The 17,060-nt window shown below is 36.4% G+C and overlaps 1 protein-coding gene across 2 annotated transcripts in view; it reads left to right on the top strand.

Annotated features, from left to right (window-relative positions):
• The window catches only part of LOC129246248 (multiple C2 and transmembrane domain-containing protein), an 85,622-nt gene that overhangs the window by 54,986 nt on the left and 13,576 nt on the right, over positions 1-17,060 (top strand). For both annotated transcript variants that reach the window (XM_054884912.1, XM_054884911.1), the window contains exon 5: positions 2,912-3,103. In XM_054884912.1, the coding sequence (XP_054740887.1) occupies positions 2,912-3,103 (192 nt within the window). The remainder of the gene's footprint in view (positions 1-2,911; positions 3,104-17,060) is intronic.

Below are 17,060 nucleotides of genomic sequence, written 5' to 3'. Positions count from 1 at the left end.
CGATGGAACTGCCTTCTCCTTCTTTGGAGCAGATTCAGCGAGAGATATCCATTGTTTTGATTGTAGCTTAGTTTCTAGTGAGCAATAATGAATCCAGGTTTTATCAACGGTGACAAATCGACGCAAAAATTCCTTCCGATTTTGCTTAAATTGCTCCAAACACTGCTTCTAAGTTCACAGCTGCATTTGCTTGTTGCCCACGATGAGCAATCGCGGCACCCATCGTGCCGACAATTTTTCATCGCCAACTTATGATGTTAAATATTAATTGCTGTTCCGGTCGACACACCTACGGCCTCAGTTATTTCGCGCACTTTCGTTCGTCGATCAGCGAGAATGATGCCGTGGACTTTTGAATGATTTCCTGGGTAACGACATCTACCTCGCGTTCTGGTCGCTCCTCATCAAAAACGAATGTTAGCTCGCGTTTAAATTCGTTGAACCAATATCTAACAGTGGCCATAGATGGCAAAGCGTCCCCATAGATCGCATCCAACACTGATTTTATTTCCTCACATTTTTTGGCATCCATCCAACGAATTACCTAACGATACTGGTCTTTTTTCCATCCTAGCAAAAATCACGAAACAGGTCTTACTGGAATAGCTGCCAAATCTAAACTACCCTATCAATCAGTCTGAAGTTTGTTTTGCCGTCGTTTGATAGATGGCAGCATACGATACTAGTAATACCAACTTCTCTCAGAAACGCTCTCTGTTATCAAACACGGATACTTATTGAACCGCCCTCGAGTTTTACTATACCGAAAGTATGGTATTCCTCATGCTACTCTATCATTGTTGCAATACCGCAACCCTGTTGCTCTAAGACAACTCTGTTGCATTAAGCAGCTGATATACAGGGACACGCCCCCCCCCCCCCGGTCGCAAAATATTTTTTAAGGTTTCTCCCTAATCGCTAAGCAAATGATCGGGAGAGGGTTGCATTAGCTTTCTTATTCTCACGATGTCACAGTTGGCGGAAGAACAAAATATCGTCGCTACAAGCTCGCGCCACGATAATCCGCGTCAGTTCATGTGCAAGAGATTGGCTACCCTGGGACTTCCGAAAACAAATGTGCATGAAATATTGAGGATCTTAGACTTCACACCTTCAAATCCAAGTCATGCCAGCGCATAAGCCTAATGATTAGAATTTGCGTAAAAATTACTGGAAGAAAATTTTGGAGTGATGAAGCGCATTTTCATTTAGCATAAATGTTAGTGTAAACAAATAAAATTTCCGTTATTGGTCAGCTGAGGGACAGAGTCCACTATTAAAATATTAACACCCACTTCACAGTCCCAATGTGACGGTTGGTGTGCAGTGCCCAGCTGTGGAATAATTGGACTATAATTTTTTTATTTAATAGTCTAGCGCAAGCAATTTCTGTGGTCGATTATTTTCTGCCCATAATGAGAGAACATCCTTCCTTCCGCTTCAGTAAGATGGCGCCACGCTGCACACGGGTAAAGAACTTGACAATACTGCGTGATCTCTTCCCTAACAGACTACTAAACCCTTTCGGTGACATATTATGGCCATCCAGGTCGCCCGATCTTACTCCTATAGACTTTTTTCTCTGGAGGTAACTCCAAAGTAAAGTCTCTGAAACAAACCCAGCGTCCAATACAACGCTAAAAGAAGTTATCGTTCGCGAGGTAAATGGCATCCCGACATCACTTGTCCAATAGGTGGTACGGAGTACAGAGGCCAGATTCCAAGAGTAAAGCCGACGTAATGGTCAACATTAAGAAGAAATAATTAGAAAAAAATCCACACTTGTTTTTTGTTTTTTTTTTTTGTAATAAAAGGTTTTCCAATAACAGGTGTTACAGGCGAATGGATTGCGCTATCGAGATGGTATTGATCTGGACAACGTTTATTTTCTACGTGCCACACAAGCAACGAAACCATTGATCTGTTACGGGAAAAGTTTCCGGACCGTGTTATCTCTCGAAGAGGTGATCACAATTGACCACCGAAATCTTGTGATTGAACACCTTGTGACTTTTTTCTTTGAGGTCACGTGAAAGAGAAGGTCTACGCCAACAGCCCAGGGTCGATTCAAGACCTCAAAGATGGAATTCGCGAGGCTATCGAGGACATAGGGCAACCATTTTGCATGTCGGTTATGGAAAATTTCATGAAAAGTATATTGTCCTGTAAGCGTGGTCGTGGTGGTCATTTGCCTGATGTTATTTTCCACTATTAATGGCATACCTTCCTCTTTATAATAAAATAAACATCCGATCAGTTATATTAAAAAATAACATTTTTCTTTGAATATCAAACTAACACCTCTTATTTGAAAACCCTTTAGTTATTAAATAATTCGTTTTTTTTAATAATTTAATAATTCTTTTTTAATTTAGCTTAGTTCTGATTAAACCTAATTTTGCCAACGGACACCCTGTATGCATATATGTAATTGGCGCTTACATCCTTTGATAGGTGTTTGGCCAAGCTGCTCCTCCAATATGTGGTGTACGTCTTACTGTAGTTCGACAAATTTAGGGCCTACAGTTTTATGCCGTTTCCAAGCGGCAGATAGTTTTTTATCAGGAGCTTTTTCATGACAGAAATACACTCACTATTGCTATTGGAAAAAAACTTGTTTTATTGTTTGCAGTTTCATGCCCGGAGTCTTGTGCCTGGACACTACCAAATGCCAGTCCCGCACAAACCCATTCAGCTACGGCGGTCGACTAGCACTAACAAATTAAATATCATCAAATGAATTTTCTTAAATGCTAAGACAATTTATCCCGGAGTCATATTTCATCATTAATATTATCATATCAAATTTATGCCCGCTAGCACTAAATCATGTCATAGTAGTTTTCCAATTCCATTCAATGTGTATTTATGTTTAACTATTCAATTAATTATTCAATCTAAAACGCTGCAGGTATTCGATTACGATTGGGGCCTGCAGGATGATTTCATGGGTTCCGCACAAATAGACTTAACCCAACTGGAATTGGGTAAAGCAGAAGATCTCTGCCTGCCATTACATGATACGAATCACCCAGAGCGTCAGATGGGCGAAATACTCGTAAATCTAACACTTTGGCCACGCAGTCAAGAGGATAAGGAAATGGTAAGTTGCAATTAAATTCGTATTAGACTTGCCTATGAGCAGCAAAAGAGCATGTGGGAAAATCCAAAAAACAAAAAAAAATTAAAAAAAAAATAAGCTAACAAAAATTAAAAAATACAAGAAATGTCAGTAAATTTTATTGTGCGAGCTAAGTGAGTGATTATCTGTGGGAATTATATTGGTGTGAAAATGAATATGTGAGCGAAGTGAGCAGGAAGAAGGCAAGCGAAATGCGACGCGAACCGCGAGAGACGCCTCAGACAGTGATTTATCACTTTTTTGATGTTTTTGGTATTTTCTTATTATGCGTGTGAGAATAAAATTCGCTAAGCAGCGAAGAAACTTAAATGCTACTGGTGAGAGCAATTCACAGAGCTGTCAAAAAATAAGTCACTCAGAAAATGGTGTTAAGTGCGGGAGTGACTTTCCGAGCAATTGTGGGCGTATTTTCGAAGTTCCTGTGTTTTCATGTACTTTTAAGTACCTATGTGTGTTGTTGTTGTGTACATACAGGTGTGTTTTTGTGTGCATACTTCGCATTGTGTGTGTCTAGATTTATCACATTTTTTATATTTCTCCTCTCATTGAATTGGTGGTCGACTATAACATAAAATATTAATTTAGTTTACGTCAGCATATTTTTTATTTGCGGTTTTACTTACACAAATTAATTTCTCTAGGCTTTTGTAGATATTTGGTTGTTTCCCTTGACATTGAATTTGACGCTGTCAAGGGTGTCATGTATTTAGGGAAAATTATATCACGCTTCCGACACTAGAAAATTAATAAGTAGGCACTCTGTGTAATTTAGTTTATGGGACCATGTTTTATTTAGTTGTATATTGCAAAAACTTCAGTGTGAACTTATGGCCCACTGACATTAAATATCTATATATATTTTTATAAAGTACATTTATTCGGTTTAAAATGCATACGTAATTTATAATTTCATGCTTTATGTTGCTTCTGGCACTATCGACTGGCCCAGTCTCCTTGGAAAAATTAAATTTAACGTTTCCGAGAGATATTTCCGCATTTTTGAGGTAGGTTAGGTTAGGTTAGGTAGTGATGGTTGCCCAGAGAGTAGGGCCCACTTGGACGAAAGAAGTTTGGTTCCTCCTTTGTGATACCATTGCAAGAGAGGAAAAAGAGGTGAAGGAAAAAGGGGAGAAAGGGAAAGGGATGGGGAAGGTTGAGTGTTTGTGGACTACGAACGGTGACTAGCCTGCGGTTGTGTTAACCTCTTTATGTTGCTGATAAAGTTCATCAGATTTTTGTTATCAACACCTGCTATATCAACAGGCGCAGAAAAGAAGTGATAACCAAGATGCTTGAATCATAGTCCCGCGAAAGCTGGGCAGCTAAGGAGCAGGTGCTGAGATGATTCCACCTCATCCTCCATACAGCTGACACAAAAAGGACTCGAAGTAATTCCGAGTCTCGCGGCATGTATACCTCGCGGGCAGTGCCCCGTGAAGATGCCCACAAAATTTGAGAGATGAGATTTTGTCATCCCCAGAATATCCCTCGAACGCCTCCTATCCAAAAGTGGCCAGAAGGACTTCGCGACCCTACACGTTCGTGTACTTGCCCAGCGCTCGATGAGTTGGTGCAAAGCCCATGCTTCCAGGAGTAGAGTGCAGGTTGTCAAGGGGATCCCGATCCTCTCCTTTCGCGGGCACATTACCTCACAGGTCCCTTGTCTGGCCAGCTCGTCGGTTTCGCAGTTTCCTGCAATGTCACTCTTACCAGGTACCTAAATTATCTTTATGTCGAAGAATTCTCATGCAATCGAGAGAGAGACCAGGCATTCCCTGACCAGCTTCGAATGCCCCATAATCGAGCCTAGGGCCCTAATTGCCGCTTCGCTATCGGAGTAAATATTTACCTTCTTAACAGTTATTACGCAAGTAAGTAGCCAGTCAGCTGCTTCTTTAATTGGGGCCACCTCTGCTTGGAACACACTGCAGTGATCCGGTAGCCTGAATTTGAGTTTGATGGGGAGCGCTTTGTAGAATACTCCTCCTCCAACCCTACCGTCCAGCTTCGAGCCATCCGTGAACAGGTTGACGAGGCCCTGTCCTCAAGTGTTGCCCCCAGTCCACTCCTCCCTTGGGGGAATATGGTAAAGAAAGTTCCGCTTGGTCTAAGCGAGGGCACACACTGATCCGTCGACAAGGGGGTGAACTCAAAGTTTCTGAATGAGTGCAGACCTCTGGACTCTCTCTAGCTTTTTAACTAATGTCGACCTCTCCAGTGAGTTTCCCCAGACAATGGTTCCATATAACAAGATTGGCTTTATTATGGTATTATAGAGCTAAAATACAACCCTAGGCGGGTTGTACAACCTAGGCAGAAAGCACCAGCGGAGCACCCCCCATCGAGGGGAGTTGAGCTCGGGGTATTTTATATTTCCTCGTCTTAAGAGGATTCACCAATAAGCTGCAGTGTGCTGCCCATCGAACAACTCCGTTCAGATATCCCTGCATTAAATCGTACAGGGTATCTATAAACTTTCCTCTAACAATTAATGCCACATCATCCGCGTAGGCAATCACCCTTCAGCCCCTCCTCACCAGCTCCTCCAGCAAGTTATTGATAACAAGACCAGAGAAATGGTGAGAGAACCCCGCCTTGCGGCGTGCCCCTGCTCACCTGCCGGCGGAGAGAGACGCCGCCCCACTCTGCCATGACCGTTCTGTCGCTAAGCATTCTGTAGATAAACCTGGAAAGGTCGGCTCCAACCCCCCAGTTTTGAGGTAATTTGAACGACCAAATAATTGAAGTGAAGCCGTGTGAAAATCAATCAGAGACAATACCAATCCTGCAAAACTTTCACACACATTGGATCGGCGCGAAATATGCCGAGGATTAATTTTTGATGCGGATTTGCTTATTTTCAAAGTAAATTTCCGTAACTTGGAAGCGTTTTTCTGCCGTTAAACGATTAATGTAGACCTGTCAAACCTTACGGAACGGAAATGTGAACACAGTTTGCCATTCTCAGCCTTTATTTGACCGAACATTCATACGAGAATTTGAGTCATCGATTGACCACCAGGAGGCAGCACCCGCCACAGGTAATGGTTTGGGCCGCTGTAATCGCAGATTGACGCTCTCCAATCGTTTTCATCGAGCCTGCCTTCAAGGTAAATGCGAAATATTATCGGTAAAGTATTCTGGAGGTTTCTTTGAAGCTGTGGGCAGACAAAAATGTCGATGGCAGACCATAGACGTTTCAATAGGACCCGGCACCGTCTCACAAAGCTCAAGTGAAGCAAAAAGAGCTCAATGGCTCTAAAATTCACCAGACACGAGTCCGTTGGCTTTTTCTCTTTAGGCCATTTTGGAGAGCAAGGTCCGAACTAAAAGATTCACCAGTCTCGAGGCGCTGAAAAAAGCCATTGGCCGCAAGTGGTCCAAAATACTTGCAAGTTAAATTCGGGTAGCTTGCGATTCGTTTCTGGACCGTCTCAAGGCCTTATTCAAGGCAAAAGATGGTCATATCGAACAAAAGTAAATAAACAAAAAAACAAAAGAACAAAAAAAAAAAATACACACAAAAATAGCAAGAACTGGTCGAAAAATTGATGTGCTATAATCTATCGCGAGCTGTATATATCCGCTGTATTGCAGTAATAGTGCCATCTCTAATACAATTTTGTTGTCGCAAACGAAATACAAAGCTTACTAGGTAGGCTTACTTTCTGCCAAATTTAGTACTTTTTTTGAAACACGGAAAAATGTTCTGTAAATTTCACCACTAGCTTAAAGATGAAAAAAAATGAGCGCAATTACTTTGTTTTTCTCTTTCTTTGAATCCACTAGAAGCACGTGCGAGTAATTTTAGTATCACTAAATTTCTCTGCAGTGTATTCACGAATGATATGCTTGCAAATTAGAGTGCCCAGATGGAAAAAGGAATAAATCAGTGTACCTTCTAAAATGTAGTATTCTCAATCAGAAACATAAAGGTTAAAAATCGACAATGTAATACAGTTCTAATAAATCCCGAAATGACTATTTTCTCCTCCCATATAAAATATGAGTGCACAGAAAAATCAGACATTGAAGTTCCAATCTTGATACTTCCGTTAAATATTCTGATATTCACTTGTAAAATGGTAGATAGTATTGCCACATTACTCAGTTCTATGATATATATAGTATAAGACTTGAAATTTCTATTGTGTTGCACCAAGTTATAACGGTAAATATAAGCCACATCATTAATAAATTTGGTGCGCAGAAATGGCTATGTAAACTAAATATACGAAAATGGTGGTCGTATCTTCCTTATACATGTCATATAAAATCTATAACTTAAGTCTCCATAAGTTACTTTGAAATTTGGTGTACCCTGGCATTTTTCGACAGATTTATTTAGCGCCTAAATGAAATTTGAGGTTTTTTCATACCCCTGGTCAATTTGAAACACCTACATGCAGCGCACAGCATAAACCTTGATACCCTACCATTTCTAAGTATAATATTAAGGAATTTCACACATTATTATAGATTCTGAAAAACTTCATTTATATACGAACAATACACTTTGTACTCATTCGTAATCAAATAAGAGAATCAACTTCGTCTGCTGCATCAACAACGGCAAGCAAAAATCTAAATATAAATAAGAAATACGCTCGCACTGTGAAGTAGCCAATGCCCGAAATAACCGTAAGATGGAAAATCTTGCTCAGAAATCGAGAAAACCATCAACAAGAGTAAAACAACAGTGCAAAATGTAATACAAATATTCAAAAAAGAGAAAAGGAACGAAAATAAGCAGAAATCAGACCACCCTGGGACTTTAACTGAGGGATATGAACACCTTATCAAGAGAACAATAACAATAAATCCTTTCGAAAGTGCTCCAAATATAGCTACTATATTGCAAACATCTCTAACACTATTGTTTCATCGGATACAGTCTGAAGGTCAATCAAGAGAAATGGATATACTATAATGCATGTGTTGCTAGAAAAAACCCTTTGTCAGTGATACTAATAAAAATAAAAGGCTCGAATTTACTTGAACTTATCAACTCAAAGAATTTGACTTCTGGGACAAAGTAATTTTCTCCGACGAGGCGAAATATAATATTTTCGCATATAATGGGCGACCTAAAGTGTGGAGGAAGCGAAATGAAAAATTAAATCCAAAAAATACAATTTACTCGGCTAAGCATGGAGGTGGAGGCGTCTTGGTTTGGGGCTGCATGATCACGGCAGGTGTTGGCAATCTTGTTTTTATTGATGAAATAAGAATAATTCAAACACCTTCAAGAAAACTTGTTACAAAGCGCTGAAAAATGGGATGGTGTGGTGGATTTTATTTCCAGCAGGACAACGCTCCCAAACACACCGCGCACATAGTGAAGATGTGGCTAATACATACATAAAGTAGGGCAATTGTTATCAACGCCTTCACAGAGCCCACATATGAACCCTATAGAGCATTTATGGGATCATTTGCAAAATCGATTAAGGAAACACAACATAAGTTCTAAAAATCAACTTAAAAGCTTGCTCCAAGTCGAATGGCAAAATTCGGATTATACAAAAAACTTGATTCACTCAATGCCTGACCAACTAAAAGAGGTTATTCGATTACGAGGACATCCTACTTAATATTAAATGTAATTTTGCTCAAATTGTTATTAAACTGTTTCATACATAAGTACTTTATTGCAAGAGTATCAACACTTGTGCTATACGAATTTTCGGATTATCTATAGTTTTCTCCTTCTTATTTCAGAATAAGATAGTTTCTATTTCATACCTATTTTCTTATATTTCACACAGGAGCAATTGGATTTATTTAATTTTTAATAAAATAATAAACTACTCAAACACTTTCGTGATATTTTTTATAAAATATCTTCGAAGTGGTAGGGTATCAAAACTTCTGCTGTACACTGCACATATGTCTAACATAAACCTAGTATATTTCTAAGCAACAATTAAATATTTTTACTGTAGTAAAAAGTAAGTATGCCTTGGCAATAACAAAACTGGTTGCGACATACATGCTTTGTATACGTTTAATTTTTTATTTGAACTCAAATCAATAAATATTGTAATTATTATTATTTAGCATTTAACCAGGCAATTGTGTGTTTGATAGGGATCTAGGTAGGTAGGGTGGAAGTGGCAGTCGGTGATTAAGGCGATTTCAATAAAGCTATTCCATGTAAAATGATACAAATATTTTATACATTCACATCAACTCTTCTAAAAATTTGTTTTTTCGCAGGTTTGGGTATTAAAAAAAGTCAACCAGAAAAAACTTGACAAATTTTTATAGTTTGACTGTTTCGCTGTACGTATTTGAATATAACTCAAAAAGTTAAATTATGAAACTTGTAGGGATTATCTATTGAGTATGAGCTATTAACAAAAAAAAGTAAATAATTAAAAATAAAATAAAAAAAACTGTGTTTTCCGAAAATTACATAAATAATTTTTTTTTTCAGAAAAATTTTAAGCAAAAAATATTTTTTTTTCCAAAACCATTCCCCAAGAAAATGTTTCTTTTTAATATTTTATCCTTAATAATAGAGAAAAATAATGTAAAACAAATACTTGAAAAGAACATATACTAAAATTTTCAGCATTGAATAAATCTTAAAATTATAAATTTTTTTTTTTGTTTTGTTTATTTCTCACTATTCTCAAGCATATAAATAACCCAATTTTTTGAAAAATTGACAACGAAATTTTTAAATACTTCGATCACTTGGATGGGCATGCCACTACTCGTAAAAGATTAGGTATATTTGCTTATCGAGGTAGATATTATCACACAAATACTACGTTGTATAATAAATTTTGTGGTTTGAAAAGAAAAATACAATTTTATGATTTGAAATACACTTCAGTATACATTATTTCTGTTAGCCTGAACATCACTTCACTTATTCCAACGAGATTCCAATTTATAATCTCCTTCACCCTGAAGTGAGAATCTGGAATGGCTGCAAAATGTGCTTCCACAGGTGTTATGACCTCAACATTTCACGAAAAACGGTTTTCCCGCATGAATTTTTTTAGGTCTGGAAACATTTGGAAGTCACTAGGGGGGATGATCCAAGAGTTCGAACTTTAATTAATGGAATTTAGCCATTGTCAAAATCCTCTTGTGAAAAATAATTTTTTCTTTAACAAACTGTGTCCTTTTCACGAACCTTTTTCTGCAGCTGATCTATAAAGTTACAATATTATTCAGAACTTATTATTTTACGAGTTTGGAAGTACGTACTTATGGACTGACCTGATATTATGCTCAGTTTATAATCTATTTCTTGGCAGTGAAATAATTGTTCAATTTTATTATAAATAAATACCTGTTGTGAATAGAGCAACATCTTTATTGCACGAATTTTTATGTCTACTACTGTATGTTCCCATTTAAGTTCGAATATTTCAAAATACAGCTACGCATGCTATTTCCCGTCGGCATATGGTAGATACGTAGCAGGGAAACTCTAATATTGTATATAAACAAAATCTTAACTACAAATTTGCACGAAAAAATATTGACTAACCGCACAAATAAATATTTGCAGCCGTACTGTATGAGTCGATATTTAGGGTCGTGCTGGCGTGTTGCTTATATTATCCAGCTTGCTACAGGTGGAAAAGTATCTATGTATGTATGTTTGTATGAAAAAAGACAAGAACATTTGTATCTCCTTTAGTAATTGTCTTTACACTACGATCGGCCAGGCGAGTCGAGCGAGTTTTAGTAGCTGGGAGCAGAAAGAAAATTAAAATATCACGTACATACATACATATGTATTTAAATATGTGCATACAGTGAGTTTCATTGAAAATTGAACAGTTTTTTTTTTTCAATGTGTACGCAATTAACTGTTTCTTTATTAACTTAAACTGTGCAACACAAAAACAAAATTTACTTGGTTCATGAGGGAAGAAAAGAGGGAAGAAAAAGCTATGCCTGTATCGGCGATTTGTAAGTTTACGTAAGAATTCTTTTGAGGGGGGTCAGATTTCCAATTCATGCAATTTTTTTACGAATTCACTACATTTTAGTTATCTGATGTATACAGCAGTTCTTTAATAAAAAAACAACCGGGAACATTTTTGCGCAACATTTTAACATTTAACACTCTAACTCCCCACTTAATGGCTGTTTTTTATCTCTTTTCTGGAAAAGGGAAAGAGGAACAAGGTGGGTTTAAATGTTCCACAAAAATATTTGTCATAAAATTCTATTTAAATTTTAGATATGCGAACTTGTAGTTCGGATGCATCTTACTGTTCCTGCCAAATCACTATATTTTACTAAGCTGAAATTATCTACAAAACTGAATACTCTAAAAAATATTAACTTTAAATGGGTAACTTTCATCGTAATACTGTTGCTCCTTTTCCATTTTTTCCACCATTTTCTTGCCATTGGGCGCTATTTACTTTATTTCTAAGCTTTATTGTCATTAAAAGTTGTGAAGCAAACTCGTGTGCTACACTTTTCATTAAAAAAAAAATGCAGAGTAAAAATAACTTCGTAGACACGGCAAATATTACCTTCAAAATATGGAAAACACGTTATCTTTTAAGGGTTTACTAAATTCTTTTAAGTTTTGTAATTTTGTTTAAATTTTGAAATTTTGAACGTACCTTGGAAACTCAGTGAAACGCCAAAATGGAGAAAACACTTTTTCTAATAGCGGTCGCCCCTCGGCAGGCAATCCAAACGTCTGAGTGGATTTCTACCATGAAAAGCTCTTCATAAAAAATATCTGGCATTCGGAGTCGGCTTGAAGCTGTAGGTCCTTCCATTTGTGGAACAACATCAATACGCACGCCACAAATAGGAGGAGGACCTCGGCCAAACAGCAAAAAACGATGTACGATTCTTAGTGGCAGACACTGAATGCGCTAAATAGTCGGTTCTTATGGCTTGACAAACCGAAGGTAACATGAGCGTTTGCAACAAATACGGCAAATATCGAGCAAACATTTTAAAATTTGAAGACTGCATTAAATGTATAACAGAAGTCTACAAATTTTGAATTCAATTTTTTTAAGTTTTTTTGTTTTGTATTTTGTATTTTGCGAGCAGACTGGTTTATTTAGGGAAAATAAAGTACATTTTTTTTTAAGTGCAATACATGTGTGGAAAGGGTTTTTCTTGGTGTTTAGTATTTATTATTCTTTATTATTCCCTACTGCTAATCTGCTTACTGGCTGTTAAACTTTTCAAGTATCCTTAGGAATTTCACAATATCTGCATCCTTTTTCAGGAAAACTGCTGGTTAACTGCTTGAATCTTGAATGCAGTTCTATCGTTTTTAACGGTTTATAAATTTCTTACCCACACTTTCGACATAAAAAACTGCTTCGATTTCTCTCAAGTACTTCGCATCATTAGCCTATTGAAATATCAACTTATTTATAGCCACTTAAGCACTACTTCTTAGTACTTTTTGGCGCTTGCCTTGCAAAAGTGTTTGACTTTATACAAAATACTTTTTGATTTCAGTCGCTGGCAGAGATCACGCTTGTGGGCTCTGCCCATTAATATCTACGGAAAAAATATTTAGCCTTTAGTCATCCGAATTTAGTTGTGATGACCTTAGGGAGAGAGATGGTAAAGATAGCGAGGAGCTAACCTGAGCTTCGCAGCGATATCGACATCCATATATTTTGTGAATTTTAGTCTTATAAAAGATAAAAAATATAGGGTATCGGGTTTTAAATTGAAATGAAACAACGAAAATTTATATTGATTGGGCATTGGGTATTAGTTTTATGTAGAATCCTTCACGACGTTTATTTTTTTTTTAGATAATCCCTTTAAAATGTTGTCCGCGCCTGCACCGTAATTCGGCCATCCGTAAACGACAATTTGGAATGACTCGTTGGAGGACTTCAGTCAGTATCTCGTGAATAACTTTAGTAATGTTGGCTTCCAATACCTCAATAGAAGTTGGTTTATTCAAAAAGCTTTCAGAGTTTACATACCCCCACAAGTAGAAGTTCAAGGGTATAATATTACACGATCTTGGTGCCAAACCACCGGTCCGAGACGAGAGATAAAATGTTCACCGAAACGACGACGCAGTAAATCAATTGCTTGACGGGCCGTATGGCTGTATGGGAAGTAGCGCCATCTTGTTGGAACCATATATTGTGGAAATCACAGGCCTCAATTTCCGTTATCAAAAGGTCCTTTATCGATAGCTTTCGCCATTCCCTGTTACGATGGCGCTAGACTCGTCTTTGAAGAAATATGGGTCGATGATTCATCCAGCCCATAGGCCGCACTAAAGGGTTGTTTTCAATGATTGTAGAGGCCGTTCTTGAACGGATTTGGACTGCTCTTCAGCCCAAATACGGCAATTGTGTTTATTGACGTAGCCATTAATCCAAAAATGGGCCTCATCGCTGAATACCATAAGTTGACCTGAGCGTAATGAACATTTTTCACAGAGCTTTGATTTTCGTAATACAATAGCACGATTTGTAAACATTGTTGAGGCGTAAGTCTTTAGTGATGAAATGTCAATGAATACTGAAAAGAGCATGCATTTAGTTTGGCAGTAGAAAGGCGTAATCTGTCAAAAAATCCTTATTGGAAAAAGTATCTCCAATCTGATCACCCTTTATTGTATGTAGCTCTCTTGAGGTCTGATTGCCCACACTAAAGTGCAACTTCCTGCAAATTTTTCGACGAGGAGGATATTGGACACAGCGAAATCAACTAGATAAGGTTTCCTGGAAATTTTTATTAAAAGGTAGGAAATTTTCGAATTTGCACAAAGTTTGGAATTTTAATTTATATGGCGTTCGTTAAGGGATGAACTATATTTTTATTGAAAATTAGTTAAAAATAAATTTAAAAAGAGGTGTCAAAATTTATAAACACAAGAGGGGTGTGGTTTTTTTTCTACTGGTGTAAATAGGTGCATATGTACTACACCTCGCCAGAAAAGACATATGGAGTGAGAAGTTCTTAAATGTATAAACATACATATATTTTCGAAAAAAATATGAGCGTAAAATTGAACGATGAGCAGATAGTTCGCAATTAGCAGAGTATTTGACAGGCAAGTTTAATTATTTTTGCTTCAGATCACACCGAGTACTCAAAAATATTAGAGCATTACTTGTTTCACATATTTATTTCACATTGAATCGATTGAACGATATTAAATGGCCTATCTTTCTTAAAAAAATTTTATTTTGACCCCCTCCATCAAATACACTACGAAAAAACTGAAAAATTCCAAAAAAAATTCTTTCATTTGTTGCAGAGGGGATCGAACTCAGGTGCTCTTGTCGATATATCTCGCCTGAGTGCAGTCGCGTACAACGACCACCCCTTGTTAAAATAGTAAAAACATGACGATGTTCACAATAAGTTGCCCAGAATTGAGGAATTCAAGGGTAAAGGGGCGCTCTTACATTGGCTGGAGGGAATTTGTGCTCTTTTGTGTAATTTTACAATTTTCATAGGAAAGTACAAAAGGAAATAAACAAAAAAAACCCATTGCATGACTCTTCGCTTTCAAGATACGAGCGCGTAATTATTATAACTCCCATTGTTATTGCTTTGTATACATGTATGTAAATGTTGACTTATGTACGAATGTGTACATATGTATGTTGTCACATATTTTAAAATTTATGCACGAGCAAATACCCTGCAGGGAAAACAATTATTTATAAAAAAATTTGCTAGGTCAGAAAAAGTGTGCTGAAACAAAATTTTAATCAGTTTAGTGGTAACTGAATTTCAACGATTTAACTACATTCCCAAATATTTAATAAATAAAATCCTTAACTTATGAATTAAGTGTTTCTAAGCTAGTAGTCATTGGCATATGTGCTCTTGAGAAAGCGCCCATTGCCGAGAAAAAACTAAAATATATCCATACCAACTTTTTCTTATGTTTTCTTTAAAAAAACATTTCAGTTTTCTTATTGTAAAGACTTATAAATATCCCACCTACAATTAAAGGGTAGCTAATAATTCCATATGAGAGAATTTTTTCATGGCAAAAATACACTCGGGGGCATGCCATTGCCTACCGAGGGACGACCGCTATTAGAAAAAACTAAATGTTGTAAAATTATTTTTTTTAAAAACTATTTGGCCAAAACAAAAATTTTGAAAAAAAAATATTTTTTGGTTAAAAACTGTTGGGCAAAAAAAATTTTTTTTTTTTAATTTTGAAAAACATTTACCCTCAAATTTTTTGTTTGTTTTTTCATTAATAGCTGGGACTATGCTTAGTAATTCCTGAAAGTTTCATAGTGGAATTCCCATAAATTTGCGAGTTATATTACAATGCGAGTTACATAAATATATAAACACTTTTAACAAAAAAATTAAATTGGTGGCAAACCAAAATTTTTAAAAAGAATGTTTTATCATGAAAATATAAATAAAAAAAAGGTTAAATGCTAAAATGAATCGAAGACCTTAAAAATCTCTGTACCAAAATATCTAACATTGAATAAATCTGAAAATTATTTGTTTTCGAAATTTTTCCTCCAAACTATCAAATTTTCAGAAAATTTTACGACAATATTCAAAATACTTGGAATACTTATCATGGAATCGCTCACAAAAGTCATTGTTTTTCCTAATTCCTAATTCCTAATAAGACTGGAGATGGATTGCATATTTCTGTAATTGTCCATGGTAGATTTTTTTGCTCAGTAAAGAACTTAACGAACTCAATTTTGTCCATAGTTCGTCCTTTCTATTTTCAGTTTTTTTTTTATTTTTTTTAGATTAGGCCACCTAGCCTCTCCCAATCTCACAATTTGACTGAAACTTAGTCTTAACAGTTGTTTTGAATACCAAATACAGTGCACTCGCGGTAACTCGAATAGCCGCTAAGTCGAACGACGTGCTAACTCGAACACATTTTTTTCCCTATTGACTAGTTTGTAACTCGAACAATATTAAAGCGCTATAACTCGAACAAAAAAAACAAATTTATTTGTACACACATTCTTTTCAAACATGTACATTTTGTACATACATACATACATACGTAATAGTATATGTATATAAATTATATGTATACTAGTGTATTGTCCATATGAATATTTCGACGTTAATATCCCGTTAGTTTTCTGGGAACAACATCTTGCATTGACCAAATTGCTTTAAATTTGTCATTTGTAGTGTATCAGTGCATGTGAGTAATGGATCGTAAAAGGTTGAAGTGTTTAACATTAAAAGAGAGGGCTGAAGTCCTTAACAAAATTAAACGTGGATGTAGTGTTACTTCTCTAGCGAAGGAATATGGGGTAGCCAAGTCCACCATAAGTCTCATAAAAAAGAAAGACAAGGCAATTTTAAAAGCAGTAAACAACACGATTTTGGGTCCTGGGAAGAGGAGAACTTTAAAAGCTTCTGAGTTTCCTAAAATGAAAGCCGCTTTATACAAATGGTTTCTGTCCCAAAGAAAAAAGAATTACCCAATAAGTGGACTCATCTTGAAAGAACATAACATGAAAAACATAATTTACAGGTCGAATTTACGCTTTATGATGTTAACAAATGGAATGATGGTGCCGAATTTACCGACACAGAAGTAATAATTGAAACTAGTGATTCTGAGTCTGAGTTTAACAACACAACTGAGACATGTAAGCGGATATCATCTGAGGAGGCAGTTAGCTCTATCAATAAGGTAATTCAGTGGGCCACAACTGAACAAGTAAGCCCGCAAAGGTTAACACTCTTCAACATTGCTGCAGGCAAGAAAAGACAAACACACATTACAACTTTCTTTTCGGCCTAACTTTTCTGTTAAAGCTGACTTTTTTTGTGTAACTGACACAAAGACTGCCAAATATTTGATGAAAAATATTGAAACGAATTAATTATTTTAAACATATTCATGTTCATATCCATATGTAAATAAATAAATAAATTTAATTGAAAAAAATCGATATCGATGACTGTT

Source organism: Anastrepha obliqua, chromosome 4 (genome assembly GCF_027943255.1).
Source record: "Anastrepha obliqua isolate idAnaObli1 chromosome 4, idAnaObli1_1.0, whole genome shotgun sequence".
NCBI lineage: Eukaryota > Metazoa > Arthropoda > Insecta > Diptera > Tephritidae > Anastrepha > Anastrepha obliqua.
The sequence above is the reverse complement of the archived record's forward strand: the minus strand, read 5'-3'. Positions and strand labels throughout refer to the sequence as shown.